The sequence below is a fragment of the Rhinopithecus roxellana genome, chromosome 13 (genome assembly GCF_007565055.1).
Source record: "Rhinopithecus roxellana isolate Shanxi Qingling chromosome 13, ASM756505v1, whole genome shotgun sequence".
NCBI classification, from domain to species: domain Eukaryota; kingdom Metazoa; phylum Chordata; class Mammalia; order Primates; family Cercopithecidae; genus Rhinopithecus; species Rhinopithecus roxellana.
Window position 1 is genome coordinate 133,467,930 of NC_044561.1, and position 27,841 is coordinate 133,495,770.

The following is a 27,841-nucleotide window of genomic DNA, read 5'->3' on the forward strand; positions in this document are numbered from 1 at the left end:
GAGTGACAGCATCTGAGGCGAAGTGGCCTGCCTGAAAGACAAAGGCAGGGAATGGGGTAAGAGGATGGTAGACAGTTCAGTTTGGCACAGTGAGGGGCAGGATAGTGGGAAGGAAAGTGGGTGGTCAGAGCTGTCTCTGGAGGGCAAAGCTGTGTCTTTGGCCACAGAAAGAAGGCAGACTTGATCTGCTGCACATTTAGAGGCCACTAAATATTTTGGAGCAAGGGAGGGACATGGCTGATGCTATGCTTTGGGGATATTAATCTCACTGCTTGGGCTGAATAGATTGTGGTAAAAGAGATCAACAAAGAGGTCTGTTTGGAGTGTATCCAGATTGGTAGAGATGATAGTGCCTCCGCCAAGACCATGACTTTGAGGGATTACTGAGGGGTAGAGTGGATGGAACAGATTCCAAAGATGTTCAGAAAGAATTAACAGAATGCAATAGATTGGATTTGGGAAGATAAGGAGAAGAGCTCCTACTAATAGGATTAGGGAAGTAAGGAGTGGCCACAGGAAGTATGGGGTAAGATGGAGGAAGCTGGTGAGGACCCTCCCCTGCTTCACCCTCTGGCACTCTTTGGGTGCATTTTGTAGAGTTGGCAGAGTTTGCTTAACCCTGGGCTGCAGGATGCCTTTTCTACCCTATGTCTCAGCCCTCCCCAGGCTTCTCTGCTGGATGTCCACATGTTGACCCAATAAGTCATCATGGTACTCTCTCCAGACAGCAAATGTACTTCACTTGGGGGTAATACCTCTGTCATCTAAGGAGGAATTTTTGGCCTTGGGGTATATTCTATTAATATAGGACTCTGGGCCTCTTTGATGCCTTTCAATCCATACCAGGTAGGCATCTCCCACCTATACCCATTGGATTCAGGCAGTGACTTTTTAATATATATGTTGTCATTCCCTCCTCCTAATCCTCTGTCTTATCCCACATACCTGCTTTGGGCTTCCATGAACTGAAAACTGAACTGAAGACAATTCTGGCCACAAAAGATGAGCCATATTCACTAGCTTTGTGCCCTCGAAGTACAGAGGAGTCTCCTCAAGGCCCATAAGGGGGTCCAAGCCCCTTCCAGGCCAGCAAGCGCCTGAATATCCTGACATCACTGTCACTGGATCACTGAAGACCCAGCCATGAGTCTCAAATTGTTGCATCTGGGTGGCCTTTAACTGAAATAGTTATTCTGCTGAAGCTTCTGTGAGCCCAGTTGTGCCTTTTGGCACATGACAAGCTGTTTCTCTCATCTGGTCTGTTCACTATAGCTCTCCCTAAGGCTTCTCCAACCTCACGTCCTCTAGACATTTTCAGTTTCTAGATGCTCCCTGTCTTGATCCCCTTCCTTTGGCCACTTGTTAATTTGTTGAGTGTCATTGGGAGGTTACCATCTTGTTTGCAGGCACAAAATGACAAACTCATTTCAGTTTGTCCATGAGCAGGTGTGGTGTTGAGAAATGAGCATGTCTGCTGCCTTGAGTGGGGACCTGGTGAGTCCCTGCAGCCTGGGACTCACTTCCTAGTAACTAGGATGTCAGTGCAGCTTGAGGCTGTGGTTGCTTCTTTCCCATCCTGTCCCACGGTGTTAGCCAGTGCTCAACTGAGTAACTGTAGTGTCCATGTTGTTTTGACCTGAACTGATAGTAGGCTGGGTCTCTCTATCCTCCCACTCCTTCCTGCACATTGGCTTTTTTGAAGTTGAGCAGGCTTTTTTTTTTTTTTTTTTTTTTTGAGTCTTGCTGTTGCCCAGGCTGGAGTGCAGTGGCGTGATCTCAGCTCACTGCAACCTCTGCCTCCCAGGTTCAAGTGATTCTCTTGCCTCAGCGTCCCGAGTAGCTGGGACTGCAGGCATGCACCACCACACCTGGCTAGTTTTTATTTTTATTTTGATTTTTTGAGACAGAGTCTTGCTCTGTCGCCCAGGCTGGAGTGCACTGGCGTGATCTCGGCTCACTGCAACCTCCACCTCCCTGGTTCAGGCAATTCCCCTGCCTCAGCCTCCCGGGTAGCTGGGATTACAGGTGCACGCCACCACGCCTGGCTAATTTTGTTGTATTTTTAATAGAAACAGGGTGTCACCATGTTGGCCAGACTGGTTTCGAACTCCTAACCTCAGGCAGTCTGCCCACCTCGGCCTCCCAGAGTGCTGGGATTACAGGCATGAGCCACCGTGCCTGGCTAGTTTTTGTGTTTTTAGTAGAGATGGGGTCTCACCATGTTGGCCAGGCTGGTCTCAAACTCCTGACTGCTAGTGATCCACCCGCCTCAGCCTCCCAAAGTGCTGGGATTACAGGAGTGAGCCACCACATCCTGTCTGAGCAGGACTTTACAGTGGTCCTTGCTCAGTTTTATCTGTCCAGCCCTCTGAGGTCATTTTGAATTTGACTCTGTTGGCTGAGACATTTACTGTATCCCTTCTCCATTAACCTCTTAGATAAGCCTAAATTTCCCTCGTTTCTAGACTTTCATAAACAGATGGGACAGTATAGGGTTGAAGAAAGTAAATGATCCATAATCAGTGACCCTTGCCTAGGTCGTCTGCCAGTTCCACACCCACCTCCTGGCACCCAGAGATCAGGGACTTCCAGGTGCCTGCCTTGAACTCACACCTACCACATTTCTCCCTCTGGCAATGGCTGGGTAATGTCAGTGAGCAGAATGTAGAAGGTGGTCAGTAGCTCTCTTCCCTGCCACCCCGTTTTCCTTCCCTCCCAGCCTCCTTTCCACTCTCTGATGCCAAGAACACTGGCACTATTGATTGGCTACCCTCTTATTTTTCTGAGCTGAGAATGGATTTATTAGTACAATAATAATGGTCGGCATCATCATGGGTATTTGTGTTGCATATACCTTCCAAAGCACTGCCACATTTATTTATTTATTTTTTTGAGACAGAGTTTCGCTCTTGTTGCACAGGCTGGAGTGCAATGGTGCAATCTCAGCTCACTGCAACCTCTGCCTCCCGGGCTCAAGAGATTCTCCTGCCTCAGCCTCCAAAGTAGCTGGGATTACAGGCACTCGCCACCATGCCCGGTTAACTTTTTTTTGTATTTTTTAGTAGAGACAGGGTTTCACTACGTTGGCCAGGCTGGTCTTGAACTCCTGACCTCAGGTGATCCATTCGCCTTGGCCTCCCAAAGTGCTGGAATTACAGGCGTGAGCCACCATGCCCTGCCCACGTTTATTAACTCATTTTATCTAAAAGTAGGTGTGGCAGCTCAGTGACTTGTCCTGTGAAAGAAGTCAATGGCAAGGCCAGGGATCGAAACTGGTGTTTTGACTCCCCATCCAGCAGTCGGTGGAACAGGGTGGTGATTGGAAGGAGCAAGTGGTGGGATTGTTTGGCATCTCTGAACGAGGCAGCAGAGAGAATCAAGCTGAAACCCCAAGAGACAGCCTGCAGGATGCCTGGCCGTGGCCCTCCAGTTCCCCTAAAAGTTCTGGAACTGAAAGAACAATTAATTGTGACATTGAACTGGGACTCAATTTTCCTAAGAGAAAACTTGATGATTTCTAAAAGTCTCATCTATCTTTAACAATTCCAGAAATCTCTGAATATAAACCAGGCTCTATCCCCCTCACTCCCCTTTCCAACCTAACTGGAAAATGTGGGTGGGTTGAGAAAGAACAGAAAAGAAAGATCAAAACTGTGACAGCCTTCTGACAACATTTTAACTTGAAAATTGCCTCCAAATGGGTGGCGTAATTCAGTGTAGGCAGATGAAAATCAGGCGCAGATTTACTCAGCCCCTCCTGATTCTTATTTCCTGACCAACATGTTGAAGAGATGGGGCCCTGGAGCTGACCGCGGGCCTTTGACAGGCCAGCTTGGCATGGGCCCCTCTGTGAAGCCCATCCTGGCTGCCCGCTAGGGTGTGGCTTTCACCTCCTCTGAGAGCCTGTGTGTCCCTCACAGGCTTATTCCCTCCGTCAGGCTTATTCTTCCCATCAGGCTTGTTCTCCTTAGTCAGTGGTTAGCTCCCTGCATTCCTGCCCCTGGCTCAGTGTGCATCATCAAGGGCTCATTAAGTGGTTGGGAGAGGGACAGAGAGCCAGGAGATAGGGCTCAGGTCCTAACCAGCACGATCCGAGGGCTTAGCTGGTCGTTAGGTGACAGTCCAGATGGCTAATTTGACAAAGAATCACTCCTCTCCTCCCCAAAACAGAAACACTTCCTTGGACAAGGCAAAGAAGTGTGGATGGGTCCATGCAAAGCCTTCCCCACCTCCCTCAGAGGACCCTGGGTAGGCTACCCCTGTCACCTGCCCAGGCTCATGCTGACTCCCTGGCCTGGCCTTTCTCCTAGGCCAGCCTCCCTCCAAGCCTGACTAATGGGAAGCAGAGGGACTTGTCAGGAAGCTCTGCTAAGCTGCTCTTTCTCCTCTGGAAAAAGGGTTGAACCAGAGTCTCACAAGGTGCTTCTCATAGCTAGATTCTGTGTTCTGTGTGTCCATCCCCCTCTTTTAATGTTGTGTGAGTCATCTGACATTCTCCTGCCCCCTTCCTTGGCTCTGCAGCCTGACAGGGGCTGTCCTAACAATGACAGTAACTGCTAATGATGAGTGACAGCAGCAATGAGGGGCACCTTGGGAGAGAGGGAGGATGGGTGTGGGGAGGAGGAGAAGGTGGTAACCTTGCACACTGAGCAGTAAGGGTCAGGGAGGGAGCCACTTGCCTCACAGCACACCTGGATCTTCCAAAGTTCTGTACCCTCTAAAGTAACTTCTCCCACCAGCAGAGGGGCATTGCTTAGCATGCTCAGAAAACAGTTGTCCGGCACCAGAGCTCAGGGGAGGGTGTCCAACTGGCAAGAGCCCGCAGCAGCAGCAGCCATGCGGGGGAGCAGCACAACATCGCACGACAGCAGCAGCATCCCAGGCACAGAGTGCTGGCCTCACCCACCTTCCCTGCGGCCCCAGGAGCAGGGGCGGGCTGGCAGAGCCCTTCCCACATGCTGAGCAGTTGGATTCCCCTGGGTTCTTGTTTCCTCACCACAGTTGAAAAGACCAGTTTCCCATTTCTGGGATACCGAGTCCCAGAAGATGCAGGGGACATCAGCAGCTCATTTCCTCACAGTACCCAGGTGGCCCCTCTTTCCTGCCCCGCTGTGGTTTGCTGTCCCTTGGTCAGTGCACAGAACTGTGGCCCCTACCCAGCTCCCTGAGCCCCCGGGTGATGCCTCCCAGAGGATAGGGCCTTAATCCAACCTGATTAAGGTAGGGTTTCAGGAGGGGTGGTTAGAGGAGGAGGGTGAAAGGGAGCCCTCCAGCAGGCTTGTTTCTTGTGAGGGCCAGTGATGAGCTGAGACCCAGCCTGAGCCAGACCCCTGGTCTCAGGCCTCCCAGTGGCCTGGCAACACCCACTGTAGAGAGGGACTGGGGCCATGGAGAACATGGATCTGTGATGGGACCCATATGCGTGGGACAGGCCTGAATGAAGCATGTTATCCATCCCCAGCCCTTTGGGAAGGGCAGGGAGAGGGTGGAGAGGGGCCCTTCGATAGAGCTGCAGGGCTTAGAGCAGCCCAGGCCACAGCTCCTGGCAGCCTGGCCCAGGGCAGTGTGGACCGGGACATAGCCTGTACCCCGTGGCATTGGGCTGTTGCTCATGCCCTTCACCAGTCTTCTCATCTCCCTCATGCTGCTGCTGTGGGCACTTATTCCTGTTGAGGTGGGCTCTGCCCACTAACATGTTTATATGTGCACACATGTATTCTCTTACTGTCTGAGGAATAATGCCTGCATATGTTCAGGTCTGTGCCCATGTGCTTACACTCAGGCCTGCTGAAGGTGGGAACCAACATGGGGTGGGTGTGGACATGGGACCCTAAGCTCCTAAGGACATGAGGAGGCCTGTGCTCTACCACTAGGCAGGAGCTGGCCCTGGGAGGACTAGGGCCCATTTGTACCTAGAAGCTTTTGCTGAGCCCCTGGCCCTGTTCTGCCAGCCCCAAAGCCTGCACCCATCTAGTTCAGTACTCAAAGCCTGGTTCCCAAGGTCTCAGAAAAGGCTGGAGACGAGGTTTCATTTTTCCCTACCTTTGTGGTTCTCTTTCTGGCCTCTTCCCACCAATTGCTCATGAGGACTGGCAGCTTCTGTGTTCTTGGTCTTCTCAGGCACACCCCAGCCACTGTTCCACCCTCAGCCCACAGCCAGTGCAGATCCCAGGAGGGAGGAAGCTGGTGTGGACAGGGGGTGGACTCAGTGCATTTGTATCAGTGGCTCCTTATAGGTTGTCCTGGCTGTCCATAAGAACCCCCTAGGGAATTACTTGATCTACCCTGGCCAATTAATCCAGTGTCTCTGGGGCAAGGGACTCAGGCTTTGGTGCTGATTGAAGCTTCCTAGGTATTTCTCCTGTGCAGCCAGTCTAGAGGACCTCTGAGGATATAACAGTGAGATAGCTAAAACAATCCTGTGTTGGTTTTGGGACAGTTTTGCAGGCATCCATATACTAAAAGTGCAAAGAAGTGCAATGGAAAGGGCTGGGTGCAGTGGTTCATGCCTGTAATCCCAGCACTTTGGGAGGCCGAGGCAGGTGGATCATGAGGTCAGGAGTTCGAGACCAGCCTGGCCAACATGGTGAACCCCTGTCTCTACTAAAGACACACAAAAAATTAGCCAGGCATGGTGGCACATGCCTGTACTCCCAGCTACTCGGGAGGCTGAGGCAGGAGATTCACTTGAACTTGGGAGGCGGAGATTGCAGTGAGCTGAGATCGTGCCACTGCACTGCACTCCAGCCTAAGCAACAGAGCAAGACCCCGTCTCAAAAAAAAAAACAAAAAAAACAAAAAAAAAAAAAAAAGAAGAAGAAGAAGAAGTGCAATGGAAAGAAATTAAATTCAGGAAAGTGGTTGTTTCCAGGCCTAGGAGGCAGGGTAATGATGGGCAGGGGTCAAATCCAACATTGTCATGTTTCAGTTCTTAAGCAGAGTGCTAGGGACATGATGTTTTATACTTTTTGGTTTGGTTCAAATAGTTCATCATAAGTTAATGGAAAAAAATAACATGGATTTTACAGTCAGACAGACCTGGGTTTTAAGTTCACTTCTGCCACTTACTAGCTGTGTGACCTGGAGCAAGCATGTAACCTCTCTGGGCTTGTTAATCATCTGTAAAACAGGGCTCACAGGGCTATGTGAGGATTACCCTTGACATTCTAACACTCCTTCCGGAAACCCAGAGTGAGTGAGACCAAACTGGGACAATCACAGCTCCCCGCCAACCTCAGGCAGGGGCAGGTTGCTAAATGCCTTCCAGGCCTCAAACTTCTCCATCACAGAAAGATGGCACTACTTCCTCAGGCAGGAGACCCCTGAGGCCGGGGTCAGAGCAAAAACACCCCTTCCTTCTAGGTTTCTTTTGTTAAGAATAGAAGGAGGGGGATTCTAGGGAAGGCAGTGTAGCCCCTGCCCAGATCTGTTTGCAGATACCTCTGTGACCTCTGCTAAAGGGTAGAGCAGGGCAGGGGTAGCAGGTCACAGTTCCGAGAAGGTAACATACAAAGAGATCTTCCCTTAAAGATGTAGGAAGATAGGGAGGGAGTTGCTGGGGAAAGCCCCTTCTCCCACAGCCCCTGTGGGCCCTCATAGAAATGCAGGTTGGATTGTGGTGCAGCCAGGCAGCCTGTCCCCTCGAGGACAGGAGCCTGGGGAGGGCCCCCGGGACAGGCAGGGTGTCTGCACATACGCACACACTCTCTCATACACAACACATGCCTGTATGTGTGCACAGGCCTAGCTATGGAGTAGGAAACGAACTCAGACACCATTCTTATTTGGACAAGCTTAAAACACGATGTGGCTCATTTTTATTTTATCTCAGAAAAAAACATTCCCTTTAGAAGGAAAGGCAGTTAGACAAGGCCTCTCACCTGGTAGCTCTGTGCTACTCGGCACATGCCAGTGGCCTGCCAGCCCCAACCTCTCCCCTGGGGCCTGGGCCCATGCTCTGGCACTGCTCCGTTACAACTCCCTGTCCTTGATCCCAGATTTGTCACTCCGAGAGATGGCCCTGGGACTGAGAAGTGGATGGCAGCCGTGACAACGGGAGAGGACTGCCTGAGGCTCCCGGGCAGAGGCTCTGGTGCCAGGTTAGCAGCAGGACCGACAGCAGACCCAGCAGCCAGGGAGTGAAAGGTAATAAAATAAAAAGGGTTTCCTCACACTTACATTTTTTCCTGGAAAAAAGTCAAATGTCACCTCTGGGCCCAGCAGCTCCTGAACCCTAGGATAGTCTAGGGAGAGTGGTGTGTGGGTGGCAGGAGGCTGTTGGAGCCACTCCCCAGCCTCAGGGCCAAGCTAGTCTGCTGTGCCCAAGCTGCTCTGTGGAGACAAGGTGGTGCTTCCAGATGCTTCTGCAGTGGAGGGCTGGGCCCTGCCCAGTAAAGATGCTGCTGGTGCTGTGGCCCCCACCTGGTGCAAGGCCTCACAGCATGAAACGTCTGCTTCCTCAGACCCCAAGCCCTTCTTGCTGGGCCTCATGCTGCTCCAGCCTGGGGCTCCCTCCTCTCAGTCCAAAGTAGGAACTAGCTGCCCTCAGGGTCTCCTGGTACTCTCTCTCTTCTCCCAACGTGACTGGTCAAGCCAACCAGAAAGATAAAGATTTCCTTCCCTTAGAAAGGGGCAAACTCCATGGATCATCAGGACACTCCTGCTCCATCCTGGGCCAGGGGGTCATCTAGGCCAGGGGGCTCTGGGCACACTCCCTTGAGCTCATGGCTAAGGAGCTCCACATCTGGGAGGCTCGTGTTCCCCTGGGACTCTTGGGTACTGCCTCCACTCACCAGCCCCAGGGCATAGCCATTGGGCCTCCGCTCAGGGTTGGGAGCGCTGCCATTGGCCCACACTCCCGGCGGGTGGCCGTTGAGACGGAGGCTGACCTGCTCTCCATCACTGCTATGAGCTGCCAAGACCCGGGCACTGGTGCCAGCTGCCTTGAAAGGTTCTTGCTGCCTCAGGACATGGCTACGAATGATCTTGCGGAACGTCTGGCGGAACTCGCGGATACGGTAGGCGTAGATGAAGGGATTCACAACCGAATTGGTGTGGGAGAGGACGATGGCCAGGTACATGAGCCAGAGAGGCGCGTGGTTGCAGTCGGGGCAGAAGAAAGTGAAGCAGTTGATGATGTGCAGGGGCAGCCAGCAGAGGGCAAAGAGCCCCACAATGATGGCCAGCGACTTGGCAGCATGAACCTCCTTCTGCAGTGTGGACCGTGCCCGTTCCCCTGGCAGAGGCTGGCTCTCCATCTGCTTCAGCTGTCGTCGCGCCGCCAGGAAGATACGCAAATAGACACCCAGCATGAGCAGCAGGGGCACAAGCACACAGGCAAAGAAGTTGAAGTACACCATGTAGTTCATAGGGACCACATCCTCAAAGAGACAGGCCACCTGGCCCTCCCCGCAGCCCTGGGAGTGGTTCTTGCCCTCCTTTGGCTGACCACAGTTGTTCCAACCCAGCATGGGAGTCAGGCCGATGGCAAACGACAGCACCCAGCAGATGGCAATGATGCCCTTAGCCCTTGTGCCAGTCACCAAGCCATTGTACCTGGGGAGAAGAGACCAGCATCAGAGATCTGAGAAACCAGGGTTAAGCAGGGCAAGAGTTCAGAACCCCAGAGCAGCACCCTCTTCGCCTTTTCCTGACTATAAGGTCTTGGACCAGTCATTTCCCACCACCTTGCCCCAGCATCCTCTTCTGTTAAGTGGAAGTAATATGCCTTGCCTTTTTCACAGGCCGCTGGGAGGTAACAGGAGAGCAGGCACCCAAGAAATGGAAACCCATGTACAAACGTCCAGATGGTCATTGAGTAGTTTTTGGAGTACTCCTGGCACTTAGTTTGGTTGGAGGGAATTAACGCATGATTTTTTGAGGGAGAAAACATTATTTTTCTCTAAAGGGAAATGCGTTGTAGCCTTAACCAAGATCAATCACTTCCATGTTGGTCGCAGCCTTAACCAAGATCAGTCACCTCCATGTTGGTTGATCTTGGTTAAGGCTATGACAGGCTTCCCTTTGGAGAGTGGGAAGGGGTCTGGAGGGTGGCCTCACTGGTTAGGGGCAGTACCAGCCAGATCAGACCTGTAGGGAATCTAGGCCTCTTATACTCCATACCCTGTCTTCTCTTCCCCATTTGCCATTTGACTTGGGGTCTCCAGAAGCCCTTGAGAAGAGGCAGCATGGGGGGTAAAAGAGGGGAGGTCCCAGGTCAAAGGAGATGCCACTTCTCCCCTCCAAACCCACCCACAGCCCTCTGGAGAGAAATGAGAGAATTACGTGTTAACATTTACATGGCCATCTTAACATTTGCAAGGAAATACTGAGGTCCAGGGGGACAGTCATCTGCCTGAAATCACTGAGTGAGAGCCAGACAGAAATCCAAGCCTACCGATTCCCAGTCTCATACTCGGGAAATAGCTGGATCTGCCAGCCAGGAAGCAGACCTCAGCCCTGCAGGAAAGGTGGCATAGATTTCATAAGAGAATGGACAATAAAAAATAATCTCCCTAATTTAGGAAGGCAGCCTTGATGATCACTGAGGGATGGCTTTTGCTTAACAGCTTTGATTCTGGCAAGACCAGATTACACTCCCCTCTACCTGGCAGAAACCCTACCCATCTTTCAAGTCCAGGCTAGAGATCTCAGAGAAGTTTCCTGCCGAAGTGCAGCAGATCCCTACCACATCTGGGCCCCTCGGGGGCAGGGCTTTCCTACATCCATCTCTGCATTGTCAGCTCTGAGACAGGGACACTCAGAAGGTGCAAGAAGGCCGGGCGCGGTGGCTCATGTCTGTAATCGCAGCACTTTGGGAGGCCAAGGCAGGTGGATCACGAGGTCAGGAGATCAAGACCATCCTGGCTAACACGGTGAAACCCCATCTCTACTAAAAATACAAAAAATTAGCTGGGCATGGTGGCGGGCACCTGTACTCCCAGCTACTCGGGAGGCTGAGGCAGGAGAATGGCATGAACCTGGGAGGCAGAGCTTGTAGTGAGCCGAGATTGAGCCACTACATTCCAGCCTGGGCGACAGAGCAAGGTTCCGTCTCCAAAAAAAAAAAAAAAAAAGAAGGTGCAAGGAAAGATGTGCTTTACTTAACTCTGGAGCTGGGAACCTCCACAGAAACCATCTCATCCAGGGGTAGTAAACAGGAGCCTACAGGTAGCACACACAGGAGGCAGCTGGTGGGGCGTTTACCTGGTCTTCACCGCCATGCAAAATGCGTGCCTGCTGTTACCAGATCTCAGGTGGGGCTGGGGAGATGGTTTTCTGGGTATAATCTCCCAAGATTTAAATTTTGTTAACTAATTCAAATTACAGAGAAAAAGAGAAATCCTGGAGGCTTCTGATCTCTTATATAGTCCAATCCTCTTGTTTTACAGGTGGGTAAATTGAGGCCCGAGGAGAGAAATGGACTTGCTGTGGACATTCCAAGAGCCCAGAGGCAACTCAGGCCAAGGTGAGTCTGTCTGTTCTGAATTTCTTAGGTCATTTCTGAATCCAAACAGTAACCGGACAAGCCCATTCACAGGAGCTCCTCAGTGCCATTCCATGGGGGCTTGGTTACCTGCAACAGGGCCTCAACAGAAGGGTCATAGACTTGCTCATTGCTTCCAAGCAACAGGGAGCTGGCAGTGCCCTCCCTCCTGTTGGACTCGCAAACATAAAATCTCAGGCTCTCTCTTTGTCACATCTACATTACATAGCACTGACTCCATGCCAGACACCATTCTTAGTGCTTTGCAAACAGTAATTTATATAGTCCTCACTGACTGGGAAGCTATATTAATTCTGACATTATTCCTGAGAAAAGCATATCCCTCCCTGGGTTCCAGCCCTATAAACAGGAATGTTTTAAAACTTTGTCTCTCTGAGCCTCAGTTTCTTCATTTGTAAAATGGGACCAAGTCCTGGACCTGTCAGCACTTTGGCCTCTAAGGGCAGAATGGAGAATCAGTGGGTGGAAATTACAGGGAGGCAGATTGTGGCTCAGGGTAGGTAAGAGTTTTTCAGCTGAGCTGTTCACAGGAGAGATGGACTGCCTCAGGCAATAGTGAGTTTCCTGTCATTTGAGGCAACAGAGCAGAGCCAAGCAGCCACAGGGGTGTTGCAGAGCTGCCTGGGCCCTGGGCCACCTGCTTTGCTGGTTTTCAAACCGTTCTCAGCAGCAAACCTTGTCGCCCACATTCCCAGGCAGTCACAGAGGTGAAGCTGCTGGGGAAGGGAAGGGGCTTATTAAATGTTTATTGAATCAGTGAATTGGTGGGGACAGCAGAGCCAACCCGAAGGCTTCTGGGAACACAGTATGGAAATCCCTGGTCTGTCCAATTGTTTACTTGTACAGAAGAGGGAACCCACAAGGGGAGTCTTCCACTGCACTCTGCAAAGAAAGCCCCGTGTGGGGACAGAAACAAAACATACATTAATAGCACTTGACTATATATGCAAAGAATATCTCTGAAAGGATTCTTAACATGGCCTTGCAGGCAGGGAACTGGGGGTGGGGAACCAGGGGGGTATGGAGGACAACTTTCTACTATACTATACTCTTTTGTTCCTTTTTAATGTTTTAGCGTGGGCAAAACATTACTCATTTTTTTAAAAAAACACAAATAGACTAAGTTTATTCAAAAGAAATCCCCATAGGCTGAGAGCCCTGGACCCTGGTGCCCAGGGGGCGGGGACAGCATCAGGGCCCAAATGGAATCACAGCTGAGCCTCAGCCAGGCCCAGCAGTGTACCCTGGGCTGCATCTGTGACTCATACACTCACATCTTGCCCTCCTAGACCCCAAACATTGACCTTCCAGCTGGAAGGGATGCCAAGGCCGTCTAGCATGACATGCCGCCACTCTGGGGTGCCCAGGCGTGTCAGAGAATGTGGGTCCCAGAGCTGCTGCCCACCCCTTGTGGAGGTGCCCTCTGCAGCCCTGTGTCCCCTGGCTTGCAGGCTGCCCCTTTCTGGGGATCTCCATTACCCACATTGGGGGCTAACCCTATGGTCCAAGAATATGCCCCATGATTCCAGGTAGGGCTTTATGTGCACGTGTCCCACCCTGAAGAGTAGGTGGAGCTTTCCTAAGTTGTCCAAAGGAGTCATTGATCCAAGAACTGAAGAGCCATGGACCAACAGGGGAAACCTCCATTCCTTCCCCCGGTATGAACAGGCCTGACTTGGCCTCCACCCTTCCTGCCCACTCTGTTCATCTCTCTCTGTCACTTGGCAGCCAGGCCACCCTTCCCTGACCAGTGCTCACATGCTCATTCCTTCCTCAGGGTCTTGTCCCAGGCTTTGCCCCCACCTGACACACCTGCTGCCACCACACTCATGCCAGTGAGACTCTACCTGCCCATCTTGCAAGACCCACTGGGTGGCACCTCCTCCAGGGAGCCCTCTCTCCCAATCCTGCCCTCTTAGAAGTCTTAGGACTTCGGGCCTCACCACCAACTGCCACCTGCACCTTGGCCTGTTCCTCAGCCAGCAAGAGCATCCACCAAGGGCTGCTGTGAGAGCCAGGGGACAGTGAGGCAAAAGTCCCCTGGGAACTGGGAAAAGCAGCCCGTGTCTCTCGCCCTGAATTCTCTATCCTCTGGGGACACAGAGAGCTACATCACTGCCTCTGGCCTGGTGTCTTTCTCACAGAGTTCCTCGACTAGGCCCTGTGCTAGCCCAACAGGTTCCCTGAACTTGGAAAATAATAGATTTTTCCAAAACTGAATTCTTTTTTTAAAAAAAAGTTAATGGAGAGTGGGGCAGGCCTGAGGCTAGACCCAGGGCTAGCTGAATGGACCTTCCTGAGTGGAGCAGGAAATGGCATATAGAGGAGGAGGATGAGGGATCCTCATTGAGAAAGGAGGAGGGAGGATCCCGAGCCAGGCTGCAACTCCAGCTCAGGCCAGAGTATCTCCAAGTTCCCTTCATACCCCGCTTGCTCTCGGGAGCCCACATGGACACCTCCACATGCCCAGCGGCCCAGGGGCCTTGAGGAAAAGGAAAGCGAAGGGACCTAAGGGCCAGGAACAGCCTGAAGGGCCCTGGAGTCCATCCACATCAGGAGACACTCGTATGTCCTTCCCTGCTCTGGCCTCCCCATGAGTTCATGAGTAACAGGAGGGTCAGAACATCCGCCTGGCCACAGTGCAGGCCAAGAGGATGACAGGAGATGCTGAGCTGACATCCTTTGGCAGCTGTAAAGCTATCTGCCCACAAGGGAGGATGAACATCATCGTCGTCATCCTCTCCAGGGCCCCCTGCAGAAGAGACCAGTCTAAGCCTTGCAGAGCCTCATGGAGCAGAGTCAAATGGCTCAAGGTCTGGGTGGAACTAAGGTCCAGCTCCAAGAAAGCTGGGATGAGATGGGTAGAGGATAGGGGGCGGCAGGTCCATGGCTCTGAACCCAAAGATCTGAATCCCCACCCTTCCTACCCCGCCAACCCTCCTCAGGGTCCCTGTCACCCCATCCACTCACTGGACCTTCCGAACACCGTTGTGTTCTGAAGGGGCAGAGAGACTTATTCTATTTTATGGATGAGGAAATGGGCCCAGAGAGAGGCAGCTAACTTTCCACAGCCACACAGCACATCTGTCTTACTTCATAGGGAGCCATTCTCTCAACTCTCAGAAAACAGAGGAGGAAAGGGAGAGACAAAAGAGAAAAAAAGTCAAGTTCTTTTAAACTGAGAACAGCAGCCCTGATCACGCCCTCTGAATCAGAGAAAAAATGAGAGCTTGGCCTCTGCTTCCCCACGGAGCATCCCATCAGTGTGCAGACTCAGCTCAGTTCCCTGAAGTCAGCTCCAGTCCTTTGTTCTCTGGCCCACCCGGGCACCTGCAGACAGGGTCCCTCCTGGGCCTCCGTGTTCTGAGCTGCCACTGAACGAACCTGAACTCTGCTCTGCCCGTTGCAGAGCAATGGATGGAGGCTCCCCAGAGACTGCACTTGGAGTCAGACAACCCCTAATTCCATCCCTGTCAGGGCTGGCCAGGGTCCCCTTCTCCTTTGCCAAGGGTTCTAGACTCTCCTGGGATACACAGCATCTGATAGGGCAGTGTGAGGTCCAGACTCCTCCTCTTCCCTGGAGCAGCCCAGTGCAGCTCCTGCTCCCGCTTAGAGCCCAGGTGACAGGGATGGCCACCTGGTGCAGGCTCCGGGAGACAGGCTGCCCATGACCGCTCCCCAGTGACTGAAGTCACAGTGGGGGTCAGGCCACATTTTTTTCCAGGCCTAGCCCCAGCTCCACTACCAACTCCTTGTGTGGCCCAGAAACAGCTGACTCTCTTCTCTGAGGCTCATTTTCCATCCAGAAGATGAGAGGAAATGACCTCTAAGGGCCTCCTGGGTTTGACACTCTAAATTTCCATTTGCTCATTTAGCTGGGTCCTCCTTCCTGCTGGGGCACCCTCAACCTGAGTGGGGCTGCTGTGGCTTCCTCTTTAGATAGGCACCCACCAGTCTCAGATAATTCACCGCAGAGATGGCACACTCTGCTCCCTGACTCTCAAGAGGCACCACCTCAAGCCTCATGCATGGCCTCAGGGCCCAAAACCACCCAGGCTGCGGAATTCAGCTCTGTGGTGGTGGGGCCAGGAGGTGGGACAGAAGGCCTCTGAAGTCCCCAAGGGAGGGATGCACTTTCTAGCCTCATCTATGGCCTGGGTAGGTGGAATCCACACCGAGTAAACTCAGCCTCTGGGAAAATCTTCATTTACACAATACTTGGCTGAAGTCACTTCACAAAAGATTCACCATAAAAATCCCCTCCAACAGCCACCTCCTGAGCACACTGGCTGCCTCCAAAACCATGAGTCCTTGGTGACTTGAGGAGCAACAAAAATTTGCATATAGGTCCAAGTGACTCACTGTGGCATTCAGCCAAGTCACTTCCCCTCTCTGGGTCATTTTCCTAATATGCACACTGCAAGGCTGGCCCAGAGGAGCTGGGGGAATGCAGGTGGAGGGCGGCTCCTAGCACTGAGGTCCTGTGGTTTCCCCTGGCTCCTCACTCCACCCCAGCATCATGCGGGGAGTTTTGCTCGTGTGTGAGGAATGGCCCAGACACACCCGCTGGCAGCACGTGGGTCACTGGGACCAGAGCTCCCTGCTAAGCCCAATGCCAGATGCTGGCCACACTCATCTGCCAAAAACCAGAGCACAGTTGGCCTCAGGCAGCCTAGGGGAACCCAGGCCTCCTGGGAGGGCAAGGCCGCCCTGCGCCCACAGGGATCAGTCAGTTCGGCATGACTGCTGGCCATGTGCTGGCCCTGGGGAGCCCCTGCTGAGCCCGGGCCCCGTCACCAGCTCACCATGCTGACACTGCAGACTAGGCCCTGACCCCAGGCTCACCCTGGCCCCGGGCACAGACCAAAGCCTGGGCACTAACAGCCTTTGCACAGATGTAACCCCAGCCCTGCTCACCGGAGCGGAATGCGGATGGCGATGTAGCGGTCAATGGCGATGGCCAGGAGGCTGAAGATGGAGCTCTGTGTGAGGACCAGGACAAAGCAGGCAATGAAGAGGCAGCCATGGCAGGCAGCACAGAACCCGGTGCTGATGGTGATGGCAAAGGGGATGGCGAGCACGCCCACTGCGATGTCGGCCGCCGCCAGCGACACCACAAAGTAGTTGGTGACATTCTGTAGGTTGCTGTTGAGCCACACGGCCCAGCACACCAGAACGTTGCCCAGGATGGCCAGCACAGCAATGGCCAGCTCCACCGTGATGTACACCGAGGAGCCCATGATGGGCACGGCCACAGACAGGCAGGCTCAGCACGGACGCGGGCTGGGCCAGCTCACGGTCCATCGCTGCAGCCCAGCCGCCCGCCTGGCTCCCAGCCTGGCCCAGGCGGAGGGGCCCAGGCCCCTAAGCCCCTTCCTCACAGGAGCCAAGTGCAGCCCTGCTGGGGTGCTCTCCAAGGGCTTTTTCACAGAGGACTCTGAGTCTCCTGAAACCAGGCCCTCTCCAGGGGTTCTGGCAGCAGCATCATGGCTCAGCCCAGCTTCAGGGTTCCTGAGGCACCTGCAAAGGGATAGCCGATGAGGAGCTGAACCATCTGCAGAGGGAGGACCCTGCAGAAAGTGCCACCCCTAGCACCACACCCACCCTGGCCCCCTGAAGACCCTACAGCTTCAGAACCCACCCCACCCACAGGCCAGGTGTTAGCCTGAGGATGGCTCCCAACCCCGCCCAGCCCCATGCCCTGCCCGGTCTGCTGTGGTCATAGCCAGGAGGCGAGAGAGGTGGGAATTTGATCCTCACTTTAGAGGACACCCAGAGAACTCACTGAGCAAGACTGGTTCCCCTGGTCCAATAGAATTCCCACTAAGACTCTCACGCAAACCCCTCCCAAGGAGGCAGCCCCTTCTCCCAGGCTCTGCAGAACGAGTAGCGCCATGGCCAGGCGCCTGCCAGGACTCCAGCTCACCCCAGCACTATCCATGACTCCCTGCATTCCCTGCTCTGCGCACTGGGGTCACGGTGCCTCCCACTCTGAACTCAGGGCCAAGGATCAGCTGCAGTCTGTTTTTTTCCTGGCGGGGCCAGGAACCTGTTAAAGTCTGTCACTGTGTTGGCCCCCCATGCTCAGCCTCTCAGGCCTCCTATGGCAGCCTGGCCAGTCTCCTGGGTCCTGGATCGCGGCCAGCCCCATGACATTCCCTCCCAGAAAAACCCCTCCCTTCCCAGGCTCTCCCAGTCCCACCCACCTTCTCTCGCCAGGCCAGCTTCTCACCCCCCTTGGCCCACTCCATCCCGTCAGCTCTCCCAGGAACTACCAGCACCCACCTAAGGGACACCAGCCGCCCTGTGAAAGGACAGGCCAGAGACCCCTGGAGCTCGGATGTGGAAGGATGTGGGGAGCCGCCTGGTCCTGTCTCCCACTGCCGCAAAGGGTAAGCCCTCTCACACTGCGCCCGAACCCGCTGCCTCCAGGTGCCCCCGCCAGTCAGCTGCAGTCAGGGCCGGGGGCGGTGCTGCAGCTGACTGTGAGCTTCCACTCGAAGGGAGCTGCCTCACCTCCCTCCTCCCACACCCTCTCCCCCACCTGCTCCTCTGCCTGGCTGACACCAGGAATGACTAACTGGAGTTTGGTCCCCGGCAGAAAGCAGGTACGTAACCAGGACTCACTGAGGGACTCTGGGCAAGAATGCTTTTCTCTTCTGGGCCTCAGTTTCCTCATTGATACGGTGAGGCAGTTGGACATCAAATGACCTCTAGGGGCCATGCCAGCTCTCACACATGATTCTATGAGAAGGAAATAAACATTTAAAATGGCTCCCCCAGAGTCAAAATGGAATTAACTGACATGCCTCAGAAGCAGAAGTCTTGGTTCCCCAGCAGGCCTGAGCCCAGCCCCAATTCCCAGTGTCCCCCTCGAGCCTGTGAATGCTCTGGGTCCAAATGGCCCTCTGTCCATTAAATTGCCCCTCTCTGAGAGCTAAGAGGCCCTCAAATCTACCCCCTCCAGTCTTGAACCCTCATGGGGCCCTGTGAGTGTATGGCCAGCCACCACTGCCTGCCTGGGGACAAGAGGTCAGAGGCTGCCTTTCACGTGGACTCAGGCAGCCACCTCATCTCTCTTCTCTTTCAGGACATGAGGGACGGAGCAGGATTGGCAACCTGGAGAGGAAGTCACTCCTGGTCCTGAGCCCTGTTCAAACGGTCAGGCTCCCCTCTACCCCACTGTCCATGTGACAGAGCTCAAACAGACGCCAACTTTCCTTCCAACTCCAGTGCTGTCAGCACCTCAAGTGGCTGGAACAGGATTGGCACAGGCTGCAGCCAAACCTGGGACTGGAGGTTCTCCTGCACCCAACAGGCCCTTTTGCCCCTACTAGGAGGCTTGGAATGGAGCATTGACACAGAAGCAGGAGGAGGAAGGAGAGAGCAGAGACCAGAGACCCTGCAAAAATGGAGGGCCTGCAGCAGCTGGAGAGGGCTGAGTCCTCCCAAGCCCCTGCTTTCCATGGAGCACTTGCCAGGCAGCCACTCACAAAGCATGTCGCTGGCAGGGATGCGCCAGACCAGGTCTCCTGGCACCATCTCTGGCCACACTCAAGGAACACAGTTATCTCTGATGCTCCTGGCCTCTCTCCCTGAGCAGTAGTCACCAGGGCCCACCTGACTCATGATAGCCCCTGCCCAATGGGTACAAGTGGAGCTGGTGCTGGGCCCAGGCTGCCTCCCACCCGGGTGCCTGGCCTGTGGTTCCAAGGTGGCCTCCCAGGCCCAGCATCACCAGCAGCAGCAACAGGCCACTGTCCAGTGAGGCCCAGTGGGTCACTGAGGAGCCGCCTCTACCCAGGGATCCTGCCTCCCACCATGGCCCTCTCTAGGGCATCTGCATTGAAGGATGCCACAACCTTCTGCCAATCTGACCATCCCAGGCTAGAAAGCTGATGCAGCTCCAGACCATGCTCCAGATTCAAGGGCCTTGCTGGGGGCAGACAAGGTGGAACATAACATGTCTGCCCAGGTGAGGGAGGACTCCCCAGTCCCACCACTTAGAGCCCTGCTGGTGGGGTCACATCATCGGCACCTGCCGCAGGGGCTGGACTGGTGCCGTGCCAGCCGGGATGCCTGGTTTGGGAGGAGCCTGACTGGGGCCTCTGTTTGGCAAGGCTTCCCTGGCAGCTCTGGGTACCTGCCTGTGTATCCCCGTTCTCAGGGTCTTTGTACCTTCTGGGCTGTGGGTCCCCACGCTGAACAGCACTAGATACTGATAACCTTCTTGACTACACTGAAGCCAACTTCTTGCTGCCCACCAGCCTCAGTGAGGGCAACAGACCCCTCTGCCCTGGCTAGCCTCGCATGGGGCTAAAGACACCCATGGCTTCTGCCGGCAGAGTCCACACAGGCCACCTCACTGCCCGTCCCCTCCCTCGGCCCCTCCTTAAGCACTCCTGCAGGCTTTCCCAGCTGCTGCCAGCACATCCCGGGTGAGGCTTGCCCAGACCCACAGGCAACCTGGGCCCCTGCCAAGCCAGAATCCACTCTCAGCTGTGCCTTTCTCAGCCCTGAGCAAAGCAGATCAGTGGAGTCAGAGGCACCCTCGGGGCAGGCAGGGGAGGAGTGCGTTCCTTGGGGAAAGGCTGGGAACTACCATAGGCTGGCCAATCGGTCCCGGGCCGGGGGCGCCCTGACTTACAGGCTTTGCCTGATTTCTGTGGTGTAAATTCTCCCCTTGTGCCCAGTTTCAAGCTACTAATGTGTAGTGGACCAGAACTGGGGAGCAACAGAGTCAGCTGGCCACAATGCCAGCCACTGCTGAGCTGCCAAACCTTATGCGTCCCAGGAGGCACCTGCCTAGAGGTCACGCACTGCACTGGACCCTCAGACACAGCTTGTGCAGCCTGCTTAGGAGCTTGGGAAATGACTGTCATCTGTGATCTTGCTGGTCCCAGGAAACCCATTTTACAGATGAGGAAACTGAGGCCCAAAGGCGTGATGCGACCTCTCTCAGCCTTACCAAGAGAACTGGAAGGTGGCGTAGGGCTGGGGCTGTACCCACAGAGAGCACAGCAGCAGGAAGGCTCCTGGGCCTCCAGCTCCCCTCCCTCAGAAGCCTCCCAGCGTGACAGAAAGGTCGGAGGCCCCAGGGAGGGGATGGGCCCAGGATCTGGCAATTTCCTATCCCTCTCTGTTGGCTCTGTGCATCTAATTAATCCTTCATCATCTGTTGCTAACCAGGAGGGGAAATTAAATACTAATAATGTAATACTTCTCTGTGATTGCCCCTTGTTGGGGACAGATCAGAGGGCAGATGCTGCCCCATAAAGACAGGGGACACATGCTGTGGAACGTGCATAATGCCTCTTGAAAGAACAACCTTATAGGATTCCATGCGGTCAGACTCAAAACTGCTACTTCTTCCTGCCTTCCTCCTCACCTCCCCCAACCCGGCCACTTTAATTAAAACTTCATTTAATCAAAACCCACACATCTTCTGGCCCACGTCTTCTGGTTCCTTGTATGTCACACTAGCAAGGCCCTTTGTACACATGCCCAGATGGTGGCTGTACCCCCCAGAGCCTGCTGCACGGAGGTGCCCACCGGCTTCTAGGCAGTGCCCTGCACATCTGCTCCTGAGTGCGGCTAAGGGCAACGTACAGGGCACAGTGCAGGGACTCGGACCTGCTCCAGCCATGCCTGGCCTTTTCCTGGGCTTCAGAATCCCAGCCTTAGAAACCTCCTGCTACTTTCCCATAACAAATGTTTACCACCTCCACCAGGCCTGGCAGAACCCCAACTGCTGGGCCACAGGGAGGTGTGCCCCCCACTGCTGTGCCTGGCCCCATTTGGGCCCTGAGCATATGGCAGGAGGAAAGGACCCAGGACATTCTTGGGAGACGGCTGCTGCCCTGCGGTTTCAGGCACTGCAGGCCACTCCCTGTCTCCACAACCTTGGCTCACCTAAGAGGAGTCGCAAATCAATTTCAAAGCGCAAGAGGTAAATGAAGGCTAAGAAAGGCAAGCAACAGAATAAAAAATATGGAGATGAATTCATTCCAGCAGAAAGGAAGGTAATACAGTAATCTAATAACGATTTTAGAGACCTTTAGGATGTCCAAAGAGGCAAAGAAAAGAATGGCATCTGTAGACAAGAATGAGAACTTCTGAACGGACTGGTGGAAATGAAACAAGGACAGGTGGATATGAACAAGAAATAATACAAAATCCAGGGACTGAAAAACAGAGGGACTGAAATAAGGCATGTGGTGGGCTTCAGGCACACACATGGTGGAAGAGGCGACTGGGGATCTGAAGCTAGTACTGAGGAATTCTCACAGAAATGCCATGAAGAGACCTAGTCTAGGAGGAAACGGTTGAAAGGCATGGGGTAGACAGAAGCATCAGCAAGTGACTTGCGGGAGCTCGGCAGGGGCATGGCAGGTCATGGGCCCCGCTATGACTGGCTTTTGGGGTGGCCCAGGGGGGCCTGGGCATGAACCTCCCACAGCCCAGGGCCCCAGGATCCCCAAACCCTCCCCAAAACTCATCAGCGCAGGTGCCTTCCTCACTGCCCGGTGGTGACCAGCCACCCAGCATGGGCTCCGCTTCCCTCCTGCCCTCCGGGGCTGCCCGATGGCCCCTACTTTAGGCGCTGGGTGCAGGCTGGGCCCAGGACCCAGAGAGACGCCTGGCATCCTTCCCCCACAGCCCGGGTGCGGCTGTGGCTCTCTGCTCCTGGTGGCAGGATGTGGGCAAGATGGGGCCAAGACCCAGCTCCCTGCAGCTGGAGGCTAAGGCCCTGAGCCTGCCTCACAGAGCAGCCCCCACATCGCAGCCCTGGGGCCAGTGCTGGGGGCCCCAGCTCCTGCTCCCCACACCCCCATGTGTCCAGGCTAGGGGCCAGGGAGGCCACAGCTCCCCCTCCTCCCCGCCTGGGTGCCACTCACCCCCTCATACGAGGCTTCGCCTGACAGCCCTCCTCCGAGGGGCCACACCCCGCACAAAGGTGCTGGGGGCCCACGCTGTGCTGAAAGCAGCCTGGCTGGGGGCAGCTCCTGCTCCATGTCACAGTCCCCGAGGCCTGGGAGAGCTTCCCCTCTGCACGCGGCTGCTCACATGTACACAGGCTGCGGTGAGCCACATCACGTCACGTGAAGGATTGGCACCTGCACCTCCCTCAAATGGCGGGCAACAGGTACTACGCTGCTGAAACGGGGACAAGGGAGTGTTTCTAGATGGCCCTGAGGACACAGAGCCCAGTAGTCCTGGGCGGGACCCTGTGGGAGGCTTGAAGGGGTGGTGCTGGGTGCAGGGCCTCAGAATGCCCCAGGGTGGCTGCACTGAGGATGGGAGGGGTGAGGACCAGCTGCTGGGTCCCTGGGCGGGTGTGACAAAGCAGCCCTGGAGGCTGACAGGAGGGCAAGGTGACCAAGCAGAGCCTGGCCACTGCCTCTTCCCCACTGAGCAGCCTCCCCCAGGCTGGCTCAAGGTTTGCAGAGGCCACTGAGGGACCAGAGGCGAGTCCTCCTGTGACACGGGCAGACAAACACCAGCCCGGGGCCTCTGGGGAGAAATCTCCTGCCCATACGCCAGAGGAGACACCAAGTGACACCATCAGCCTCCCTCTGCTTGGCCAGCTCCAGCAGCCTCTCCGCCAGGTGACGGCCGATGCCAAAGACCGGGGCTGCAGCGGCACATCCGAGGGGTGGGGCACAGAAGGGCAGCAGCAGCAGCCCCTGCCCAGTGACTCCTGGAACAGGCCTCCCCTGTGGGGGGTGGGGGGTATGGTGAGAGAATCCCCATGGCAACTCACAGAAGCAGCATCTGGATGGGACTTGGAGAAGGTGAAGGGAGAGGTAGCGAGAGATTCTAGCAGAGAAAATGCCTGCGGAGGCCCGAAGCCAGGGTCCTGCCTTCCCTGGGCTCCCATCGCCCCCTGTGCTGGGATAAGGGGTAGCTGCTCTCCTGCTCCTCCCTCCACCTGATCCTCCCCAGTCCCTGGCCAGATCCATGGAGTCCAGGCTACAGGGGCCCCGGCCTCCCTCTCTGCCACAAAACTGCCTCTTCCCACCACCCAGAGTCCCAGGCCCTGCGCAGGAGGTGGGCAGTCATGTGGGGGCTCCTCTCTGCACCCCAGCTCCATTCCCGTCCCCATCTGGGCTCCTCTGCTCCTTTCAACCTCTGGACCACCCACCTCCTAGGACCAAGCCCCTCCTGTCAATGGCCCAGACCCTTCTCCTGGGAGCTAGAACCCTCCCTTTCACCAGCTCAGCTCCTGCCTGTGTGGTTTCCTCTCCACAGCATCCTCACCACACACGCCCTAAATCCCCTCAGCCTAAGCTTCCCGCCTTCGTTCATCCATCCCTCCGTCGGTCCGTCCGTCCTTCCTCTGCTCTTCTGCGTGCTCAGGGCCCAGTTTGCGCTGCAATAGACAAGACAGACCCCGCAAACACGGTTGGGAAGGCAATTCTAGCTCATTTGGGGTTAGGTGGCTCGGGAATTAGGTCGGTGAGAGGTAATAAGACCTTCTTTGGGTGTCAGGACACAGCTGAGAGCCACCAGGGGCTGTGGTCCCACATGGCAGGCACTGCCCAGGCCTCACCTGGACTTTGCAGGACGTGATGCCTTCAAGACACATGCTGGCTCCCAGGCCAACTGCCATTCACATGTCCCTCTGCCAACAGCAATCCCTGTGGTGTCCCCTGACCCCCAAGCCTAATACCCTCCCTCCCAGGTTCCCCAGCTCCGGCACACATCCCTAACTGGCCCTGTGGTCTGCCCTAAACCTTCCCCCACTCGGCCCCAAGCCAAGGCCTTTCCACATTAGGCATTGCTAAGATCATCATCCTTGTTCTACAGATGAGATATCAGATTCCAAGGGACAGTGACCTGCCCAGTGAGTGGGTCAAGGAGGCAAGACCAGAACCCAGACGAGGGCATTGAAATCACCAGTCTATCGGGTTGCCCATGAGGCAGTCATTGCCATTGATCGCCCTCTTCGGTAGCGGACTCCTGGAGGCAGGAAGCAGGGCATATTTGGGGATCTGTACTTCACAGGCCGATATGGGAAGAAGCCCAGCACAGCCCTGAGACCAGCCAGGTCAGCCTGGCCCAAGGCCCACCTCTGGCCAGAGGTGACTGGGCTGTCCCTAGCTTCTTGAGGCAAGGAGCAGGAAAGCTCACAGCTCAGTCTGCTCAGCACTGGGGGAACAGGGGACACGGATGGAGGAGTAGTGGCTGGGATTTGCCTGAGAAACACTAGGACTATGGAGAGCCTAGGAAACCCCAAAAAGCAAGCGCAGACCAAGGAGGGACTGACACCGTGGCCGTGGACTAGCCTGTGAGGCGCCCCTGCCATTGGATCTGCCAGGATGGGGGCTGGGGGATGCTGCCCACAGGGCCTGGCCTTCCCAGACCCACCCAAGGCCTCCAGGAGCGGCCAAAACAGGGCCAGTGAGGAAGCCCCACCCAGCAATAGCGTCCCAGGCCCGCGGTGCTCTACAGAACCCTCCACCACGGTCTCCAGGGCTGGGGCACCCCGGGGCAGCCCTGGCCCGTCAGGGAGTTTCGGCAGGGTGCCCCGCCAGGGAACCCAGGGGGAGCCGACAACAGAGGCAGAATGGAGGCGACCTGAGCACCTAGCAGGAGAGGATAAGACCCTGTTGGGGGCACAGCCCAGGAGAGGAGGTGCCTCAGGATGGGGACGGAGGGCTGGCTTGACCTGCGGCCCACTCTCCAACGAGGGCCACAAACACCTGCTCCTCTTTGCAGGGCCCCGACTCCCCCAGCCTAGGACCCAGCCCTGGGTCTCCCTCTTCCTCCCATGGTACAGTCGGGGCAACTAAAGTCTGAGTGCGGGACACAAGGATCTCAGCTCTGCCGGCCCGCGGCGGCCTCCTCAAGCCCTTGGGCCGCCTTGCGCCAAATCCCTCGAGAGCCGCTACCATTCCCGCCATTCCTACCTTCGCTCCGGGCAGCCAGGCAGACAGCCGGGGCCAGTCCGAGGCGCGCGCCCAACCCCGCCGGTCCCCCGTCGTCTCCTGGGTCCCCCAAACCCACTTCCCGCCACCACTGTCCAAGGAATGCGCCCGCGCTCGACCCAGCTTTCCCGACTCCCCCTTTCTCGGCGCGCCCCGGGCGCTCGGGTGCCTCTGCCCGCGCCGCACCTTCCCGGGGAACCGGTATCCGCCCGGCTCCTCCACCTGGGGATCCTCCCTCGCCCCGGGGTCCGGCCCGCCAGCCCTCAGGAAGCGCCTCTACGCCCCCTGCCCATTCCTGCTGGAGGAGCTCCTGGAAGGTTCATGCGAGCGCGCGGGGCCGGTCTGCAGCGCATGGACGGACGGACGGACTGACTGACGCTCCCCGCCCGCTACCTGCGGCTCCGCACCCCGCGCCGCGCCGGCCGCCGCACTTGCCTTCCCTCCCAGCCTACCCCCGCGCGCCTTCCGCTGCAGTTTGGGACGGCTCGGAGGGTCTCGCACGCGGCGCCGCAACTGCGCCTGGGGCGTGACTGTGCCTGGGCCCTTCACGGGCCGTGAGGGCGGCCAACGCGGGGCAGGACTCGGACCCCGCGCCGGGGAACCGGTTTCGGGGCGGCGGGAAAGGAACCCTGAGGGGAGCAGAACTCCAGCCTCCCAGTCCTCTCGGCCCTACACCCCCGACGGCCCTACGCCGCCCGGCCGCCAGCCCCGGACCCCCGGCACCCCGCACCCGGCACCCAGGACCCCGCACCCCGGACCTAGCACCCCGGCTGACCTGCGGCTCGCACGCCGGCTCTGGCTGTCTCGGCGGCCGCTCGGTCTCCGGCTCCGGCCGCGTCGCTCACGGGCGCCCCCTGCAGGCAGCTTTGAGACGCGCGCTGCCCCCGCCCCGCCCCGCTGCACCGAGAAACCGAGGCCGGAAGGGCACTCGAGGCATCGGCTCCCGAAGCCCGCAGGTGATCCTGGAAGGACGAGCCCGCAGGTGTCCCTGTCAGGACGAGGCCGCGACGGGCCTGGACCGCGCCACATCCCCCGCCCGTAGCCCTCCAGCGCGCTTCTCCCGGTCTCGCATCCGTCCCGCCGCCTCCTCAGCGCCACACCCCGCTCCGTTCCAAGAGTCCTCGGGCCTGGGAGTCCCCTTCCCCGCCCCTTGGAGCGCTCCGGGCCCCACCCCCACACTCCCTTTTTTCTTTTCTTTTTTTTATTTTGAGACGGACTCTTGGTCTGTCGCCCAGGCTGGAGTGCAGTGGCGCGATCTCGGCTCACTGCAACCTCTACCTCCCGGGTTCGAACGATTCTCCTGCCTCAGCCTCCCGAGTAGCTGGGATTACAGGCGCCCGCCACCACGCCTGGCTAATTTTTGTATTTTTTAGTAGAGACGGGGTTTCACCATATTGGTCAGGCTGGTCTCGACATCCTGACCTCAGGTGATCCACCCGCCTCGGCCTCCCAAAGTGCTAGGATTACAGGCGTGAGCCACCGGGCCCAGCCTCCCTCTTAAGAAGCCCCCAGTGCCAGCCGGGCGCGGTGACTCATGCCTGTAATCCCAGCACTTTGGGAGGCGGAGGTGGGCGGATCACGAGGTCAGGAGACCATCCTGGCTAACAACGTGAAACCCTGTCTCTACTAAAAATGGGCGTGGTGGCATGCACCTGTAGTCCCAGCTGCTCGGGAGACTGAGGCAAGAGAATCACTTGAACCCGGGAGGCGGAGGTTGCAGTGAGACAAGATCGTGCCACTGCACTCCAGCCTGGGCGGCAGAGCGAGACTGTCTCAAATAAATAAATAAGAGAGAGAGAGAGAGAGAGAGAGAGAGAGAGAGAGAGAGAGAGAGAGAGAGAGAGAGAGAGGAGAGAGAGAAGTAGCCTTCACTGCCGCCGCCTCTGCTGCTATGGTCCCGCGGAACTGAGAGAGAGAGAGAGAGAGAGAGAGAGAAGTAGCCTTCACTGCCGCCGCCTCTGCTGCTATGGTCCCGCGGAACTCTGCTATTCCTTATCAGAGCTGGGCTGGATCCATGCCCTTGTGTCACGCCTTCCCTAGTGTCCAGCTGTGCCCAGTGCCCGCTCCTCCTCAAATCTTTCCATGGCTCCCCAGGTCCTGAGGGATAAAGGCCAGCCTCCTGAACACGGCATTCAAGGCCCTGCCTAATCCTTGTCCGGCTCTCCACCTTTAGCCCTGCCCTTCCTTAGCCTGGCCCAGGGGCTGATCTTGACAACAGCTGGTATCTCAGTTCAAAGATGCGTCCCCAATTTCCAGTGCCCCCTCTGCCTCTCCCCATCCCAGACTCTGGGCCAGAGACCCCCTTGTTCTTCCAGCTCCTGGTGCCCAGTGTGGCCCTGATCCTCCACCACTTCCCTGATCAAGGAGGCAGGGAGTCCTGTCTGCACCACAGACTAACTGGAAA

At 56.2% G+C, this 27,841-nt stretch overlaps 1 protein-coding gene across 5 annotated transcripts; it reads right to left on the minus strand.

Annotated features, from left to right (window-relative positions):
- Positions 1–7,777: 7,777 nt before the first annotated feature.
- ADORA2A (adenosine A2a receptor) lies at positions 7,778–26,535 on the minus strand. Of its 5 annotated transcripts, XM_030914068.1 has the most exons (5): positions 23,768–24,080; positions 22,405–22,663; positions 18,134–18,250; positions 16,424–17,026; positions 7,778–9,555 (listed from the first exon to the last, which is right to left on the minus strand). In XM_030914068.1, exons 4-5 carry the CDS (start codon positions 16,744–16,746, stop codon positions 8,649–8,651), a joined length of 1,230 nt encoding a protein of 409 aa, XP_030769928.1. In that variant the 5' UTR covers positions 16,747–17,026; positions 18,134–18,250; positions 22,405–22,663; positions 23,768–24,080; the 3' UTR covers positions 7,778–8,648. The 5 variants fall into 5 exon arrangements, with proteins under 5 accessions (XP_030769928.1, XP_030769929.1, XP_030769927.1 ...); XM_030914069.1 differs by lacking the exons at positions 22,405–22,663; positions 23,768–24,080 and adding an exon at positions 26,213–26,335; XM_030914067.1 differs by having other exon boundaries at positions 22,405–24,080.
- Between the last annotated feature and the right edge of the window lie 1,306 nt (positions 26,536–27,841).

What these genes read in the sequence shown, in the direction of transcription:
- ADORA2A (XM_010376307.2), bottom strand. Translation starts at nt 16,746, where the DNA reads ATGGGCTCCTCGGTGTACATCACGGTGGAGCTGGCCATTGCTGTGCTG. An exon ending in GCCATCCGCATTCCGCTCCG is followed by an intron (nt 9,556 to 16,423) that starts GTGAGCAGGGCT and finishes TCTTCTCCCCAG; the next exon opens with GTACAATGGCTTGGTGACTG.